Below are 19,194 nucleotides of genomic sequence, written 5' to 3' on the forward strand. Positions count from 1 at the left end.
TAATGATACTGAAATGGATGTCTTGACCGTTCATAAGTCGTATTGGATTAGACGCACTGAAAAAAAAACTAGACCACCTAGTTTTAGATTAGTAGGACAGTTATTGGATCTATGTTTTCACTGCATCTACAGACTTAAAATGCTGATCACATTGCAATATAGTTAGGTACTTATTACAGCTTAGTAAATGGCAAATACCCATACCTACTACTGGAAAAACCTACAGATTTGCTGCAAATCTGTATTAACCGGCCATTAATGTAAGTTTTAGCCCAGTGAACATATTAATAATATTTTAAGTGGATTGCTCTCAAGAGAAAATTTAAATGGGTACTTAAAGTGATTAAATGTACCTAATATTAGTTAATTACATTACAAGAGAAGTTACTTACACGTAAGACAATTAAAACTAAGTAAGTATTGTTATGCCAATTAAGAAAATAATGACGTCAATCTATTGTTCATGTTTACGGACACGGATTAGAAACCTTCGGAAATTGAATATTTTTGTAAAAACAGCTACGCGAGTTCGAGTTTTCGCTAAGAATAACGTACCTCGTAGGATTTTCGTAGCAGTTCTACGAATACGAATAAGTGCTACGGGCTTCATAACAATAATAATAATATACAAAATTGTTATAGATAGTACTGTAAATAAATAAGTATTAATTATTATTATAATACTCTTACTATTAAAAACAGTGCTGAATTTATGACAATTTTTTAATAGTATGATCCCATTATACATTAGTTAATTAATTAAAAAATTAAATTATGTGTTATCTACCAATTGTTTCAATTTTAATTAAAATCGTGATTATAATACTGGCAAATACCTAGTCAATAGAAATATTATAAGTACTTACATCGTACAAAATCATGTTGAATGCCGGTTTCACTTGTTGCCCTCGGTACTCTTATGTTCCCAGGCGATTTAAATATAAGTAAATAAGTATATTAACTAAACCAATTACTTTATTAAAACAAAATCACCAGTATTTTATTTTGTTATCAACTGTCTTTATATTAACAACTAAAGTCATTCACAAAACAGAAATACTTTGATAAAAACTTGTGCAGATTCTAAGATTGTAGTTACTCCATCTTATCGATTTTAAAAAATTGGAACGCAAAAAACAGGAATCTTGTGGTATTGGTGAAAAATGTTGATTCAAGTATCGACAAATATTTTTCATTCAAATGAAAATGGACAGGTTATTTTCGATTTCAGACGGGTGTATTCAACCGGTGTGCGAGTGGTACTAAGGGTGAGATATTATAGCGAGTGTCTGGTCTAGGTGACCCAGGCGCGGGCGGGGTTGGGGATGTTTTAATTCAGTTAGCACTGGGCCTAGGCACTTTATCGTCCTAGGATGCGCTAGGTACTGCTTTATTCTACAATCTACCATATTTGAGAATCTACCTACTTAGATAGGTAGGTACACTTTCAAAATGCCTCGAAAATATTGAGTATTTCCTCTTTATTTTACGCTATTTTACCTACTATTAAATTCTTATACTCACCCTGTCTATTAAACACATTCTTTGTACCTACTTACTATTATAACATCTAAAATCTAAATTATTAAAATAATGAACTAAAAACCTTAAAAAATATAATATAATTACTAAAATAAATTATTAAAGGAAGTCCCTTTAGGCAAGGTTCCGAAGATACTGGCAGCGTTCCCCCTTTGAATGGCTAGACTAATTCTTTGCCCGAGGTAGCTGCCAGCTCTTCGGTCTCCTGTGATGTCGACTAACCTTTTTGATATTTCCCTAAAAAGGCTTATAAGCGCTACCTGCTTACTTAGTATTTTCTATCTTAACTTTTATAGTTACTGTCCGAAACTTCTGGCTCCACGGAAGACTAATGCTGTGCCTGCATTCCTGACACGTTATTTCAAGTGATTCGTTTTTTCTTTCTTTCTTACTTTCTATTTTTTTGTATAAGCTAAGTTTCTGTTACTTCGTTACAAACCTAGGTCTGATTTCAGGCTCTTCAATTAGCTCTACCTAAAGATCGATTTACTTGGTTTGGACTCTTTTAATTTGTTGCAGTGAATCCTTTGGTAACTTAATACTGTGAATATATTTAGGGTCTTGATGAACGAAGGAGATAGTCAGGGAATTTTGTTATGTGTCTAACCTTTTAGTTTTACTCTACTATTACTCCACTCTACCTAGAGTGCTTCGGAGAGCAGTTAAGCCGTCGGTCCCGGTTATTATCATTCACCTGATAACAATTATAAAACTTAAGACTTATCCCGTTCTCTCAGTCGAGTTGAAGGAAGGAACTGGGAACCCACCAAATTATTATCCGAATAAAACTTCTAAGTTATCTATACGACGCAGGGAGAGTAGGAACCTGAACTCGGGCGTAAAGTATCGCTTTGCTACGTTGAGGACCCTAGGCTTTCTTAGCGACACGTCTGGAAGGTATTTCATAGAAATCAGTAGTGCTGCCTGTAGTCGGCTGCGGACTTGTTGTACCTTTAGTTATTTACTGTCTCCTAAGATGAAATCAGCGTAAGCTTAAGGAATCTGATAGACATCTAAGGATATATATATATATCCTGAAACACAGTTTTCACTTCATCAGGAGGCAGGGCCTCACACCAAAGTCTGTAAATAATGTTCTGTTCAGATAATAAAGATTTATTTATTTATTTATTTATATCTATTAGGTAGTACAGTCGACAAAAAAAATTGGAATCGATTTCAAATTAAGTAACTATTCGGATGTCAACGGAAAGTGGATTAAATATTTGACGGTCACCTCTCGGCTGCTAAAGCAATCACGTGTAATCCACATTACGCCCAACCGTGCGTACTTTGCGAATCACGGACCAAGCCTGCGTATTGCGATAATCCGTTTCTATGTTTGGTTGTTTTAAACTTTACATCTGGATTTTATGGCTATGATTTTAAAGGGTATATTCGCTTGTATTTTGATATACAGTGAAACGTTGGGTATAATTGGATTAGTAGCCAGTGCCCGGTGTCGCGTGGCAGAGGCTTCGTTGGCACGAGACTATACCATACAATTTTTTCACCAAAACTTATTAGTTACACAAATAGCGCATTATGATGATTGATGACGGTTAGCGTAGGTAGGTACCTACCTAGGTACCACATTTATTATATTTTTTATTTTAAGCATTGGATACCTAGTGGTACCTACAACCTAGGTACCTAGTAAATCTAGCACTGAGGTTGCTTTTCCACTGGATTTATTGTGAAAATGCATAGAGAAGAATCGATATGAAAGCAAAGGCAAGACAAGTTTAATAAAAGCTTCGAGTTATTTGCTGGAAAAGTTTCAGCCTTACCTATTGGGTAGGTTTTTAACCCCCGACCCAAAAATAGGGGTGTTATAAGTTTGACGTGTGTATCTGTGTATCTGTGTATCTGTCTGTGGCATCGTAGCTCCTAAACTAATGAACTGATTTTAATTTAGTTTTTTTTGTTTGAAAGGTGGCTTGATCGAGAGTGTTCTTAGCTATAATTCAAGAAAATCGGTTCAGCCGTTTGAAAGTTATCAGCTCTTTTCTAGTGACTGTAATCTTCACTTGTCGGGGGTGTTATAAATTTTTAATTTACACTTGTTCTGTAAATCGTCGTTAATTTAAACAAGAAGGCTGAACAAGAATTTAATAGTCTTGGGATTTGGTATTCATTACAGGCGTCAAATGTTTGTACATTTGACGCCTGCAACGACAAAGCATCGACGATTTGTTAGAAGTTTCCTAACTGTCGTGAGCTGCCCTCATTGATTTTGGAAGCGCCCTGCCCCTGCCCTTAACACCCTCAATCAGCGATATATTATATGAAAGTCAATGCCCTCAATAAATTATAAATTATTTATACGAAATCAAAAAAATTAAAAAAACGTGAAAAATCGTTTAGACTTGTCAAGTGCATAGACATCATAAACATAGAGTAGGATGTATATAGATCATAAACAATTAGCTATGGTCAAGTGTCAATAGTGAATGGTGTCAAATGTCATTGAAGTTGTCAAAGTTTTGTAAAAACTTTCGTGTTTGTGTTTTCGTATTTTCTATAAACAAATCGACCGTTTTTCTAATGAGAACTGTGTAAAAAGTTACAATTTCTATCCATTAACGTAAAATAGTGCCCTTTTCGTCTAATTTTAGATGACTCTCGGACGCAAATACCTCAATTGTTCCGGGTAAATGAATCTATAATCCATAGGACTAACATCTTGTTTAACCATGCATGATCGATGGGTGGACGTAATTATAAGCTGGAAGATTGATTTTTAACTATTTATAGGAATGCGGGGGACGCTCGTAAAGTGTATGCTAGCCAGTCGAAGGCTGGGACTCTGTCTGGGTGCTCCTCTTCAGTAAGTGGTGATAGCTGTTTTGCATGAATATTCATGATTCACTTCACTTCTCACTATTGTTGTATCGTGTATGCTTCATTTGTCATGGTTTTCCTTGTGGTAATGTGAAAAGAATGCATGATAAGACTATGCCATGTGTTGATGCTCATGTAATATTATAATAACATTTGTAGTAGGTAAGTAGTGAGTAGCTCTAGCTTTTGAATGGACCATTTGGTGCTTATTCCACGTCTTATTTCCGAGTTCTGTGTTTTGCTGTCACAACAACCAGTCGAGACCAACCCAGAAAAGCTATCAACTTGAACACTAAGCAGCGCAGTGAGGGAAATTTGGCAAATCCAGGAAGCAAGGGTTAACTTATCAACCAATGGAGTGCACCCACCCCCACTGATCAACCAATCACATTCACCTGCCATTTGTTGATGTTCAAGTTGTTTGCAGTGCACTATACTTAATATTATAAATCCAATTTTGATTAAAAGCACAGCAATAGCTTGCATCCAGGGCGTGGACATAGGCTACTTTTTTCCCTAGAAAGACTTTTAAAATCCTAAATCCACAAAGAGTTCCCATGGGATTTTAGAAACACCCAAATTGGGTCAACTTCGTAGAGCATGGTCTCTGTCATTTATACCAATGAGACATTTTATCAGTCTTAATGACTGAAAACACTGTGTGAAACAAAATGTTCCGATTATCTCTTTCTAATGTATTCTTGGGTAGTGTAACTAATTTTATATATCCGTTTGGAATTATGAGTTTGTTGGGTTGATGTAAATGGATCTGTGAACGGAGGCTGTAGGGGCACTGTAAGTTCTTCATATTCTGGTGGTATATGAGTTTCATGATTTTTTTGTAGATATCTCTCTCCGATATGATTGAGCCACCAGACTACGAGGAGGTATGCGACCGGCTGATGGGGGAGCGGGACCCTCTTGCATACCCCACCAGTGACATCGAGCTGCTAACCGTGCCACGCCGCATCCGCACCCGAGGGCATGTGCTGCCACAAGAGGATCTGTAAGTCATAAACTTTTTGCTACTCTAAAATGTACAAATTCTGGTGACCGCTCACCACTATGGAGAATGATGCAGTCATATAATGATTGCTTTGGCAATATCAATATCTTTGCGTCTTGTGTGGGAACTTACAAGAAGTTGGTCATAGATTATCTAAAAAAAACACACAAAACCTGTGAATAATTAGAAAATAATTTAATTTAAGTACATATTAGTAATATGTGATTAACGAAGTAGGTAGCACGTAAGTTCTATTTCTATTCTATTTAATTTTAATTTTATTTCATTATTATATTCATTTCCATTATATTATTTGTAATTGCTGCGTGCTACTGTCCGTTAGTCCTAATAAATAAAATAAAATAAAATAAGTCATATAGAGCATGTGATTTACTAAACTACTGAACTACGAGGAGGTGCCCTGACCAAACCCTTTACCCAACCAACCTCTGTGGAGATCAGGTTCTCAGTTCTTACCCCTTTACCATCAGGGCGAAAGCGCCGATGTTCGTCCGCGACTGCATCAGCTGCTACACGTCAGACTACACTGTAGTGGAGTACAAGTACCGCGCGCACTCCGGCTCGGCGTACGGTCGCGAGCGGCTCGCCGAACGGCTCGAGAAGCTGCTCGCCGCGCCGCTGCAGCACTATGAGATTGACGCCGAACATTCCACGTCTATGGAGGAGCTCGCTTCTCAGGCACAGGCGAGTCTTCAGAAATCTTGATCATTTTGACACCAAGAACTGCCGTATCCTTTCCTGGGTGCCTTTGAACAAATGGATGGCGCATTTCCATCGACATACAATTAAATAACCAGTCAAGAGTGTAAAACAAAATCACACATAAGGGTGATCTAAGGATTATCATCAACTAAATATTTCTACAGGGATTATATGTATCTAAAATTTTTTTGACTCTCACTTCACTCTTTCAAGTACTACAAATTGAAAGATAAACTGGACGACTCTATAATAACGGTTCTCTATTTCTCTTTAAATTTAGTTCAGTGAATCTCAACCATCAAGCGGTCGTCAATCAGTAGCCTCTATATCCTCGTCATCATCCTGCAACGAGACCCTCACTCCTCGAGGCTCGTGGGCCAGCTTGGACCTTCGCAGCTCCTCGTCGGACCCTCTGCTTCCTGATGTCTTCGAAAAGAAACCTCCGGACCAGGTTGACGCTATTAATGAAGCCAAAAGGTAATTTACGCCCTTAAAGCCAGCTATGAAGCTTTAGTTTTATTCTGTAATCTATGAAAACCCAATTTGCAATTTACGCAATATTTTTAACTGGCTTCTTAAAAAGGGGGACCCAATCGACATCCAAATCATGATTGTTTAGATTTCTTCATATTTTCTGGGTTGATATTGAACAATTTTGCTTAAATTATGTTTCTTTTTTCCAGAAATTATAACAGTTTAAGTTTAATTGGAGCAACTGATCTTTCGCTGTAAGATCATAAAATTCTAACCTCATTGCATCGGTTTATTCTCATCCTCTTTCCTTACAAGCTTTTTGTATAGTAGGAGTATGGAATCCATGAAGAAAAACCATTCATTTTGTTAGCTTATTTCCCCAGATGCAGAGTATGATTTGAAGCAATCCTATATCTAGGGTACATCCCTCAATAAACATCGTCTCAGTTCACATCTCGCATGTCCTCATAATAATACTAAAACGTTTGCACTTCTGTGATGGAATGACGGCCTAAGCCCTTACCTTACCTTAAGTTTTTTCATTTGGTTTTCAAATTCCCTCAGTCGAGCACAATTTACTGGCCAAAGTTTGGAAACCCCTAATCAATCTGTAACCAAATATCAAGCGTGTTCAAGTAGCCAAATGTTTGCAGACTGGAGAATCGTCAGGCAGATCTTCTAGGACTGTATGCTCCATACTTGGATGAAGAAGAGGCGGTAGAAAGACGCTTGGCAGCGGAAATGCCGTGCGAACTCATGGGGCATAGGATTCTGGTGCAGTGTCATCAGCTCAAGTAAGATTTAAACCAATTTTCGAATTTATTTCGTCAGATTTTTTTATGATTCCCCTTTTCTCTTTGCTGCTGATCGTTATTTCTTCATAATCATATAATTGTAGGAATTTTCTAAGATTAATAATGCTAGACTGATGACCTTAAGAAGGTAGCGGGAAGTGGGTGGATGAGGAAGGTGAGCCGTGTGTAGTAGTGCGCTCTTGGGAAAGCCTATGTCCAGCAGTTGGCACAATTAGACAGATTTTTGTCCAATTAATTATTATTGACTTCTTATTGGGTTGTAAAAACTAAATTTTCAGGTGTCTAATACAATTGTATTCTTACCTATAAAGATGTGCCGCCAAGTGATTTAGCATTCTGGTACGATACTGTGTAGAAACCCATATGGGTTATGGGTTTAATAAAAACTTCCACACCAATTGGTCAAGTCAAAGGTGGACACCGCGTCCACCTTTAACTGCATCATCACTTACCACCAGGTAAGATCGCAGTTAAAGGCTAACTTATAATGGAATTTACAAAACTTCCATTATTCCTATCAATTTACTTTAGTTTTAGTTTAATGGACCATTTTTGCACCAATAACTGTAATTTACGTTCGTAGTAGCAGTTTAATATATTTAGGATTCCTTTACAGATTAGAACTGGATGTAGAACCACTGTTCGCCTCAATGGCCCTCTACGATGCCAAAGAAAAGAAGAAACTGTCAGAAAACTTCTACTTCAACCTAAACTCGGAGTGCACTCGACAGATGCTGTCGACTCACATCCCTCACGCAGATCTATCGACGCTGAGTCGCAGTGCCGTGTTCGATATACTGAACCCTTCTGCAGATGTCTTCTTAGTTGTAAGAGTTGAGAAGGTTCTACAGGGAGACGTCAATGAATGTGTCGAACCTTATATTAAGGACGATAAGGTTTGTTTTGTTCTACCTATTCTTTAACATTTACTTTTTACTTCATATAAGCGTGCGCCACACAATTCCTCACCTGTCATTTTCATACAAAACATATGATACTGATCTAGGTGTTTTTTAGGGTTCCGTGCCTCAAAAGAAAAAACGGAACCCTTATAGGATCACTTTGTTGTCTGTCTGTCTGTCCATCTGTCATATCTGTCAAGAAAACCTATAGGATACTTCCCGTTGACCTAGAATTACGAAATTTGGCAGGTAGGTAGCTCTTATAGGAAAAGTAAAGGAATAAATCCGAAAACAGTGAATTCATGTTTAATCACAGAAAAAAAAAATGTGTTTCAATTTTGAAAAGTAAGATAACTATACCAAGTGGGGTATCATAAGAAAGTGCTTTAGTTGTACATTCTAAAACAGATTTTTATTTACTTTTAAGCATAATAGTTTTGGATTTATCGTGCAAAATGTCGGAAAAATTACCTGAGTACGAAACCCTCGGTGCGCGAGTCTGACTCGCACTTGGCTGGTTTTTAGTTGATATAAGCGTCCATCCCATAACTCTTCATCTGTCATTTTCATACAAAACATGAAACTGATCTAGATGTTTTTTTAGAATCGTGAGAAGGTCCGTGCGGGAGCGCAAGCGGCATGCTCCCGGCTGGGCCGCTACCGCATGCCGTTGGCTTGGAGTGCCGTGTCGCTGCTGAACATCCTCAGCGGCTCCAACAGTCTGGAGAGAGATGCGCAGCCGCAGGAGTCGCCCGCTAACTCCTCTAACACTAACAGTCTGGGTGAGACTTTTAATGGTCATGAGACCGGCCTGCCCGCGAAATTCAAATTTAAGAAATAAATTAAAGTATCGACTAATTTGTGAGAATATACTTTACTTTATTTCTTAAACTGGACCTTTTCAAGTAAAGATTTTTATATAAACCTGTGAGGATGATATTGCCATTGTCGCAAATAAAATAACCATAAGCTTACGTTGTCGTATTAGTTTACAAATTGCGAAAAACCAAATTAAATTTGAATTTCGCGGGCAGGCCGGTCTCATGCCCCTTAAGGCTAGATATTCACGACCATTCGCTACTTCTCTCTGCTGGCTTACATCCTGGTAAACTGTTCTGAAGTAAAGAACCGCCTACAGTAGACTTGATTTGACGGGTCCATCGCATCGCAACTTCCTCGCCCTCTGGTGCCCTCCATCTTGTCATCTACGTCAAGGCAGTCCATTGAGCTACTCTCGCCCCTGGAGATTGTTTTGGAGGATGTTTGAAGAACTTTAATACATTCGATGGTCTCTGATGCTGAGTTGGTGGAAAATATTCATATGAAGTTCCGTACTTCTATCCATAAGACTGAGCATTAATATGGTTTGCAAAAGAAATGATTTCAGCTGAATCAGGGTTGAATTCAATTGTTCTTTTACGCCTTTGATTGCCTAGGATAGTTCGCTCTGCAGTGATAAAATTGACAAATTATTATTATTGTAACCTTAAGGTGCGCAACCCGAAACTAATTTTTTTTAACTAATTTAAGCGCTTGTAGGTTGTCGGACAACTGCCTTAGAGATTTGATATAAATTCACTGTTGAAAACACTAATGTACTTCTACTTAGATCGCAAAGCGTCATCCAGTAGCCTGGAACAGCTTCGTCGGCGCGCGGGCGAGGTGGGCGGTTCCCTCACACGCAAAGGTTCGATCGAACGTCGCGCCGCGGCCGCGCCGCACGCGGACGATCTCGTGGCCCATCTGGATAGCTTCAAGCCGATCGTAATCACTGTTACCAGCTTTTTTAAACAGGTCAGTAGAACAAAGCAACTATTTTAGGGCTATGATCTATACTCAGACTTTGACTTTACTCAGACTTAAGATACAATTAAAATGAGACAGATTTATGTATAGCGCAACACAGAAAAAACTTGCGATGCACGCTCAAAACATTTTCGAACATTTTTTAATTTAATTTACTTATTACCTAAGTAAATTAAAAAATGTTCGAAAATGTTTTTCGAACATCGAACTTAATTTTACATAAGGAAACCAAATACTCCAATATTAAAAATTAAAGAATTATGCAAAATTAGGTTACCAGCCCAGCACTCATTGAAATGCTGGGCCCATAACCTAATAACACTTAATGAAGTAAAAACTTCGTTAGGCGCGTTTGGCGATTTTGGGTTGGGTACAAAATTCAAGATCGCGTCACTGATATGCTTATTTATTAGCTTTTAAAATGTATGTATTCCTTGATCCAACCTATTAAGGTTCAATTTTTAATGGAAGTGTCATGTATGCTTTCAATAATCGGAGTACCTCCTAACAGCTCCTGATTATTTCAGAGTTTCAGAGTCAAACTAGCCATTTTTTGTGTCAATACATAAGTTTAAGTGTCGATGTAGTAATTCGATTATCAGGTAATATTTTAACAAACAGGAAACAGACAAGCTTAGAGACGAAGACTTATACAAATTCCTGGCGGAGATCAAGCGCCCGAGCTCAGCGCCCAAGAAACTCAAATGCATTCCCGGGACACTTAAAATCGAAGTCGCCCCTTGTCCTGATGAAATCAAGAATGGGCTCACTCCGGAGTTGGCTAAGCTTGCGCCTTTCAGTGGTGAGTCTAATGCTTCTTTCACACACAGAAATATAACACGGGCATCAGCTAGTCCATATACTAATATTATAAATGCGAAAGTGTGTCTGTCTGTCTGTCTGTCTGCTACGTTTTCACGGCCCAACCGCTCAACCGATTTTAATGAAATTTGGTACAGACTTGGGTTACATCCCGGGGAAGGACATAGGCTACTTTTTACCCCGGAAAATCAAAGAGTTCCTACGGGATTTAAAAAAATCAAAATCCACGCGAGCGAAGCCGCGGGCATCCCCTAGTTCATAATAATATGGGTAGTGATGATGTTACCCTGTTTCTCTATTGTCGTAGAGGAGAACATGCGTCCGTGCAAGGAAGTCCTACCGTTCCCGCTGGTGGCGCCCGCTCTGCCGCACGTTCAGTATCGCAACCTGCTGTTTTTGAACGTGCGCGAACTGAACCTGTCCGCGTACGCGTCCCGTACGGCGTCCGCTAGGAACATTACGGTAAGTGAGTCTGCTAGGTACATCGGTAAGTATTTATAAGTATAGCTACTAGATGATGCCCGTGACTTCGTCTGCGTGGACTTACGGTTTTAAAAAATCCTGTGAGAACTCTTTGATTTTCCGGAATAAAAAGTAGCTTATGTCCTTACCCGGGCTGTAAGCTAACTCTGACCAAATTTCATTAAAATCAGTTAAACTGTTAAGCCATGAGAAGCTAGCAGACAGACAGACACACTTTCGCATTTATAATATTAGTATGGATAAGATAGCGCTAAGCAAACATGTAGGCAGATCATGGTCAGCGGCTCCCACAGATCCTGATATCGCTGTCCTACAATAAATTCATTTCATTTCAATTAATTGAATTCATTTCACTATTGTTTTTCCCCGCTTCCACAGGTGAGAGTGCAACTGATGTCTGGTGAGGAGCAGTCGGCCGCGCTGCCGGCGATATTCGGCCGAAGCTCCTGCCCGGAGTTCAGTACGGAGGCTTACACCACTGTGCTGTACCATAATAAGTGAGACCTTTACAATTTAACTTTCTTAACCTAGACGTCGCCTATGACTGATAACTATATAACTGAGCAATTTCGCCTGAGTTAGTGATTGATCTTAGTTATTCTCTGGGCGCGGCGATCTATCGAGTCTGATGTATCGATTTGGTATTTGGCAGATCCATCCCAGAGGTACTAATGGAACTCCATGGCAGACTAAACTGAGCTTGAGGGGTTTTGGCATGGAGCCATTTCACCTTTTTAGGATACCAAGCTTTTTAGCAGCTATTTTGTCCTTTGACTCAATGTATTTTATTGTCAATTTGCATATGTCAGTCACTCAGTTTCTTTATATGATTGAATTTTCTTAAATGCTATCGAAAATCTCTATTCACTTGAAGTTTCTGGGTTAATAAAAAAATATTTTGTTTGTGGCAGGAATCCATCACTATACGACGAAATAAAGTTAAAACTACCCGCGGATCTGGGCGACCAACATCACTTGCTGTTCACGTTCCTTCACGTATCGTGCCAACGCAAGCCCGTGGCGCCAGAACAGGAGAAGAGTGTTGAGACCATTCTGGGATACTCGGTGAATACTACCACAACCACAATCTAAAACAATCATAAAGTGACCAAACGCCTTTGATGTTTTTGGAAGTACCGACATTTCTGGTGGTAAAAATTACATCTAAATAAATCTACAAAAAACGTCTTCAACCCGTAGATTTGAAAATTAGCGTCTTTTTGTGGTCAGCAGTTAGCACCCTCCAAGAAACAACATTATTTTAAAATTATAGTAATTGATAAAAAAATGACTGTCATGAAATACTTGAAGAATAGTTATAAATACTCTTTTCACACTAATATTATAAAGGCAAAAGTTTGTGTGTATGTGTGTGCAAAACTACTGGACGGATTTGGCTGAAGTTTGGAATGGAGATAGATAATATCCTGGATTAGCACATAGGCTACTTTTTATCCCGGAAAATCAAAGAGTTCCCACGGGATTTCTGAAAACCTAAATCCACGCGGGCGAAGCTGCGGGCATCAGCTAGTTTATAATAATTTTGTTTACAGTGGCTTCCTCTATGCCGCAACGGCAAACTGACATGCGGCGAGTTCAATTTGCCAGTGATGCAGGAGGAACCGCCGGCTAACTACTCGTATATCTTCCCGGACGTGCTGTTGCCCGGGACGAGATGGATCGACAACCACAAGCCCATATTCAATATTGCCTTGGATGCGTATACCACTGTACATCCCCAAGTAAGTATCAAGCCTATCTAGCCGAACTTCGCTTTGATCCGAGTGGCAAATCAGTTCTGTATAGTTGGCGAATCGGACTATGTCGCGAAACTGCAGGAAAACACACATATTATGGCGTTCTTAACATTTTAATCACACTAATATTATAAAGGCGAAAGTTTGTATGTGTGTGTGTGTGTGTGTGTGTGTGTGTGTGTGTGTGTGTATGTTTGTTACTCCTTCACGCTAAAACTACTGGACGGATTGGGCTGAAATTTAGAATGGAGATAGATTATACTCTGGATTAGCACATAGGCTACTTTTTATCCCGGAAAATCAAAGAGTTCCCACGGGATATTTAAAAAACTACATCCACGCGAACGAAGTCGCGGGCATCAGTTAGTATTTAATAAAAATCCAAATCAAAATGTTTTTATTCAATCAAACTTTGGTAAAGTACCTACTTCTAAAAGTTTGATTGTTAAATCGTTAAGTGCATCTACCACTGGTTCGACCATTAGACCGAAATCCCGCCTTTTTCCGCATGCGCAAATATCGTATATTTCAGGCAACAAAAAAAAGTTTTGAGTCAATAGTCACTGTTAAAAGTGTTTTACTTTTTAAATCAGACATTGAGAAAATCCAGTTATAAGGGAATAACAAGTACTTATGTAGGTAAATAACTATATTTTTTTTAGTTTCCAGACTAGCACTTGGTTGCAATCAGACATATAATATAACAGCTATATAACTAAGGGAGCTATCATCTAATATTTGATGTAATCGTCAAGCGCATATTAAAAATTATATATTATTGTTTGTTAAGGATGGCTATATCGAGCGATTCGTGCTGGCTTGCGAAGCTGTACAAGAGGGTAACATCCCTCCAAGAATTGGCCTCGCGAACATGGAGACTGAGTTACGGGCCAGGTATGTATAACGCGTAACAAATGAGTTCTCACCCGCTATTTTGACTTTATGTGTCAAATATCATGTCAAAAGTACGATTTTAGTCCTTATTTTAAAGGTGAACTGAGGGCCTATCGGTTAAAAATATATCAATCATTAAAGGACAGCATCAATGTCAAAACATGGTTCTTGGCCAATCCCATTGACTAAATACCATGTTTTGACATTGATGCTGTCCTTTAATGATTGATACATTTTTAGCCGATAGGGGGGCTGTACTTTTGACATGACAGTTGACCAATAGAGTTAAAATGGCGCGTTTTGTACGGACTATAACAATAGTATAACAATACAACGGAATATTAGAAACTGAAGTATTATTTAGGAATTACTATGAAAATTTTCAATTGTGCCTACTTTATAACGAGGTAGAGTAGTACCCAGTAAAAATATTGCACATCGAACTTTAGAAAAAGATTTTGGCTTCGTAGAGCTTCGTCTTGTCACTCATACCTATACTGTTGGTTTCAATGACAGAGACAATGTGCAATATTTCATGCCAATGTAACAACCTTGCAAAACAGCTGATCACGGAAATGAATTCGTAAAATAGTTTGAAGTCGAAGGACCGTTTGAACGTTTGTCAAGTAGCAGAGACAACTAAAGAATCTATGGCACTAACTATTTGATACTACATACCTCATTTGTCATGTTATATGATTTATCAAAAACGCTGTATTTGTTAACAGTATATCAGAACTACCGACCGCGAACGTGGAAGCTCTAGCCAGATATTTGCCCGTGGTGGCGGATAAGTTGCTACAACTGCTAGTGGCGCCCCCCTCGCTCGCGGGAGTGACACTAAACATCGCGCAAGATGTCTTCACGTGCCTTGCTCATCTCTTCACTGATATCACTGTAAGTGTTTTCTTGGAGATAAGCTTTACACTTCAGTTTCATTATAATATAATATAACTCCAACCTTCAGATTCAATTTACTCAAAATCAAGATTATTACTCCTTTAATGTACGGAAGCGATGTCTGGGCTCACCATACTAAAGAAAAATTTCCCACTGCTGAAGCCTTGCTCGGTAGCGCCAGCTGGGCCGACGGTTGTGTTTTGAAACTTCTATATACATGGTGTAAACAGAACGCTAGCGAAAATGAATAGGTCACTCGAAATCAATGCTGCGTCGTGGGTGTTGCACGCTATACATTGCAAGTTTTGATAAATACTAAATCACTAAAACTACAAGATAAGGCAACTGGTTATTAAGGTGGTTAAATAATGTTTAAGGTTGTATAGTAATACTAAGTTTTTGCTATCGTTCTGTTCACAACCTGTATAGTGCAGATTCCTAAACCCTTCCGTTAGTGTGATTCCGATTTGCGTGTTCTCCTTTACTTTAGCTTGAAAGTACTACTGCTGCCATCTACCGAGAGCGTCGTGAGTAGGCTGGCTAAGGTTCGTATCGACTAATTGCTGATCGATTTTTCAAGTTTGTGCGATCGCCATTCACAATATATCAATGTTTATTTCGTAGAATATGAACGAGGGCGCCACTTGCGACGCCCACGGCCGCAGCGGACTGATAACCAGCTATATCCAGTACCAGTGTCGCATCCCACGACCCTCGCTGTCTGATAGAGATATTGGACTACCCCTACCACCATCCGGTGAGTAATTATATTATTTAATTCATCATCATGATAAACCCATCGCCAACCCACTACTGAATATGGATTTCCTCTCAAATCGAACCCCACCTCCAGAATAAGAGGTCGACGTCTTAACCACTAGTTTTGTTTGTTAGAGCAAAGCTTTTCTACCCAAATATGTCAAAGCCAAAGGGAAGGGTTATGATTTTAGCAGCCTATGTATATAGGTTTGGATTTAAGTGTGTTTTACCGTAGTCTAACCTACTGAGCCGATTTTGATGAATGAGGTTACATTTTATATGAACAAAATTGACCTGACGGCTGTCACATCCAAAAAAGTGGGGGTCTCCAAATTTTTTTTGCTATTGTATGGAGTGGGATGGCAAAATATGAGAGAGGAGAAAATTCTGAGTTCATAAATATAAATATACATAGTACAATTTTGAAATACACCGAGCGACAGAAAAACTATTTTATACCATCGCTATCTACTGCATCGGCAGGTCGCGGGTAGTAGTCGGATTTTAGTGCTGTTTAACTTTATCTTGTTATGTGCAATAAACAGTTTATAACAAACAAAACAATGTTTAACCAGTTCTGACGGACGGCTCGTGCAAGATCCTGCATGAGGAGTTGGCGCTGCAGTGGGTTGTAGCCAGCGGTGCCACGAGGGACTTGGCGATGCAGAACTCTTGGTAAAACATAATAATCATAATCTTTCTTTCATTTTTAACCCCCGACCCAAAAAGAGGGGTGTTATAAGTTTGACGTGTGTATATGTGTATCTGTCTGTGGCATCGTAGCTCCTAAACCAATGAACCAATTTTAATTTGGTTTTTTTTTGTTTGAAAGGTGGCTTGATCGAGAGTGTTCTTAGCTATAATCCAAGAAAATCGGTTCAGCTGTTTGAAAGTTATCAGCTCTTTTCTAGTTACTGTAACCTTCACTTGTCGGGGTTGTTATACATTTTTAATTTAGATTTGTGTTCCATATACTTTCTGTACTTTGAAAAAATTAACTATTATAGAATTCTTAAGTTTTGTCTAGATATCTTTTTCTAGGTAGAGTGTGTAAGTGTGAATTGTTGTCTGTGCATTTTTAATTTTTTTAATGTTACGTACTTTGATACATGGAATCTAAAATTTGTCGAAAAATGAGTCCTGTCTATAGACCAAAGCTGCCCAATCACTATATATATTATATGCAAAAGTGTGTTAGTTTGTTGGTTTACTGGTTTGTCCTTGAATCACGCCGCAACGGAGCAACAGATTGATCTGATTTTTACATTGATACAGTTGAAGACCTGGAGGGCGAAATAGGCTACTTTTTATACCAGAAAATGAAGGATTTGATTTTTTGAATTTTCAATTATTTGCCAGTATTTGTCCCCAGGGCACTGTTCGAGCTGATGATAAAGTCCATGGTGGAGTATCTCTACTGGAGCGGGGCTCACGAGGCGCCTCGCAAGGCGCGCTTCCCTGACCAGTTCACTGACGACCTCAGCACCCTTGTCAATAATGTCACCGCCGAGATCATCTCCAAGTACAATACCAATCGATAGCTATAACATCTCATTAAGGGCCTGTTTTACAACCGCCAGATTTCCGCACGTTTGGGCTACCTTACTGGGGAGTTAAATGAGAAAAACCTCTTCGGTAACGTTAACTTCCCCAAGAGACACGAGATAGCAATTTCTTATTTAATTGACTTATTCGTATTTAACTGACTGGACTAGTCCGGTCCGCTCTGGTCAGAAACTTTCCCACATATACCAAGTATAGTACGCTTACCTACTAAGTTTCAACTCATTTAGATGAATGATTTGCGAATACATAGAAGGCGAACACAAATAAAAAAAATACCTGAAAACATTCGAATACCACGCTGACGTTTTCCATACGGCGCTTCCATGCGCTTGGGATATTTCCTTAGTTTTCACATCAAATCATAGAAACAAGGCGTATCGAGATTAAAACCATAAAACTTTTCAGATACGGCAAAAACAGTCGCCTAACTCAAAGCCTGAACAACAGCCTAGCGTTCTTCCTGTTCGACTTGCTGAGTATCGTCGACCGAGGATACGTGTTCAACCTCATACGCGGCTACCACAAGCAGATGTGTGCCAAGATTGCCTCCCTACCTGACGCAGTGCCGCTGGTGCATTATAAGGTAAGTCGCAGAAACAGTCGCCTAACTCAAAGCCTGAACAACAGCCTAGCGTTCTTCCTATTCGACTTGCTGAGTATCGTCGACCGAGGATACGTGTTCAACCTCATACGCGGCTACCACAAGCAGATGTGTGCCAAGATTGCCTCTCTACCTGACGCAGTGCCGCTTGTGCATTATAAGGTAAGTCGCAGAAACAGTCGTCTAACTCAAAGCTTGAACAATAGCGTTATTTTGTGCAAAACGAATGATATGAGGGCAGCTCGTACATAGCACTTCGTACTCCACCCGCATAGCGACAGCCTGTGAATACCGAGAAACAATATGTTAGATGGTTTTGCGGCATTCCTCGTCCGATGTAAGCTGTGAGAAGTTGTAAGTGGACAGACAGTTCACGACAGTTAGGGAACTTCTAACAAAACGTCGTGGCGTCGACATCACTGGCAGGCGTCAAATAGTGGTCAAATGTTAGTGCATTTGACGCAGTAAGCCCTATTAGAGCCTTATGTTTCTATAATTTCACGTCACTGTAGCCTAATATTTGACATCGTCGATAACATGATTAAACCGAGAGTTCCCTCACTCTACGTCACTAGTTCAGATTAAAGGGACATTCTTTATAAGCAGTCGGCAGGCGAGGCTGACACCTTGCAAATCTCTATAGAGGAGATTCTGATTTTGATTCGCATCTGTTGGATGATACACAATATTTGATTATATTTGAGATTTAAATTAATTTTATTGCTAGACATTATTAGACATTGATAAATTGGTAAAGAACTTCTGACATACTCTGTAAAAATACTTTGGTTGGTGTCTCTAATACTATGTAAAGCCTCGTGTAATATTTTGTTTAAGGCTTTTAAAGATACTTATTACTGTTAAGTTAATACTTAAATAATGATTTAAACTATTACTTAAGTTCTACCTAATTTGTCAAAAAAATTGTATGTGAGGGTTTCCTGAGTGGATATGTTGGCTCAACTCTGTATTGTAAATACCTTTTCATTCAGTATTCAACAAATAAACTATTTCATTTCATTTAAAATTTAAATGCTACTTTATTTTTCAGTTATCATTCCTCCGTATAATTTGCTCCCACGAGCACTACGTATCACTATGCCTACCCGTCGGCGCGTCGGGCGCCGTGTCGCCGGCGCCGTCTGCCCGCTCCGGCGGCTCGGAGGACGGCCGGCGCAAAGCCGTGTCATTGTCCGGCGAATTCCGCACCAGGCATTACCTCGCCGGACTTCTGCTCGCCGATCTCACCGCTGCCTTAGAATTACAGTAAGTATCCAGTGACTTCATCATGCCATCTCTT

The 19,194-nt window shown here is 39.2% G+C and overlaps 2 protein-coding genes across 4 annotated transcripts in view; one reads left to right on the forward strand and one right to left on the reverse strand.

The window, feature by feature from the left end:
* Positions 1-1,268, reverse strand: part of LOC123864705 (dual specificity tyrosine-phosphorylation-regulated kinase 2) — a 39,328-nt gene extending 38,060 nt beyond the window's left edge. Inside the window, exon 1 of the mRNA XM_045905335.1 lies at positions 867-1,268. Coding sequence (XP_045761291.1) covers positions 867-881 — 15 coding nt within the window. The 5' untranslated portion in view covers positions 882-1,268. The remainder of the gene's footprint in view (positions 1-866) is intronic.
* Positions 1,269-4,002: 2,734 nt separating this feature from the next.
* LOC123864538 (dedicator of cytokinesis protein 7) overlaps positions 4,003-19,194 on the forward strand; it is a 29,420-nt gene continuing 14,228 nt past the window's right edge. Inside the window, exons 1-21 of one of the 3 annotated variants that reach the window (XM_045905053.1) lie at positions 4,003-4,195; positions 4,300-4,372; positions 5,232-5,392; positions 5,884-6,097; positions 6,396-6,592; positions 7,243-7,383; positions 8,021-8,300; positions 8,911-9,088; positions 9,916-10,100; positions 10,734-10,914; positions 11,242-11,396; positions 11,796-11,914; positions 12,329-12,482; positions 12,971-13,159; positions 13,965-14,068; positions 14,797-14,965; positions 15,593-15,725; positions 16,303-16,402; positions 17,100-17,249; positions 17,699-17,876; positions 18,946-19,160. In XM_045905053.1, coding sequence (XP_045761009.1) covers positions 4,161-4,195; positions 4,300-4,372; positions 5,232-5,392; positions 5,884-6,097; positions 6,396-6,592; positions 7,243-7,383; positions 8,021-8,300; positions 8,911-9,088; positions 9,916-10,100; positions 10,734-10,914; positions 11,242-11,396; positions 11,796-11,914; positions 12,329-12,482; positions 12,971-13,159; positions 13,965-14,068; positions 14,797-14,965; positions 15,593-15,725; positions 16,303-16,402; positions 17,100-17,249; positions 17,699-17,876; positions 18,946-19,160 — 3,311 coding nt within the window. In that variant the 5' untranslated portion in view covers positions 4,003-4,160. Of the gene's footprint in view, positions 4,196-4,299; positions 4,373-5,231; positions 5,393-5,883; positions 6,098-6,395; positions 6,593-6,761; positions 6,844-7,242; positions 7,384-8,020; positions 8,301-8,910; positions 9,089-9,915; positions 10,101-10,733; positions 10,915-11,241; positions 11,397-11,795; positions 11,915-12,328; positions 12,483-12,970; positions 13,160-13,964; positions 14,069-14,796; positions 14,966-15,592; positions 15,726-16,302; positions 16,403-17,099; positions 17,250-17,698; positions 17,877-18,945; positions 19,161-19,194 lie in introns of those variants that run through there. The other 2 variants (XM_045905064.1, XM_045905075.1) reach the window with 2 other exon arrangements.

Source organism: Maniola jurtina, chromosome 1 (assembly GCF_905333055.1).
Source record: "Maniola jurtina chromosome 1, ilManJurt1.1, whole genome shotgun sequence".
NCBI lineage: Eukaryota > Metazoa > Arthropoda > Insecta > Lepidoptera > Nymphalidae > Maniola > Maniola jurtina.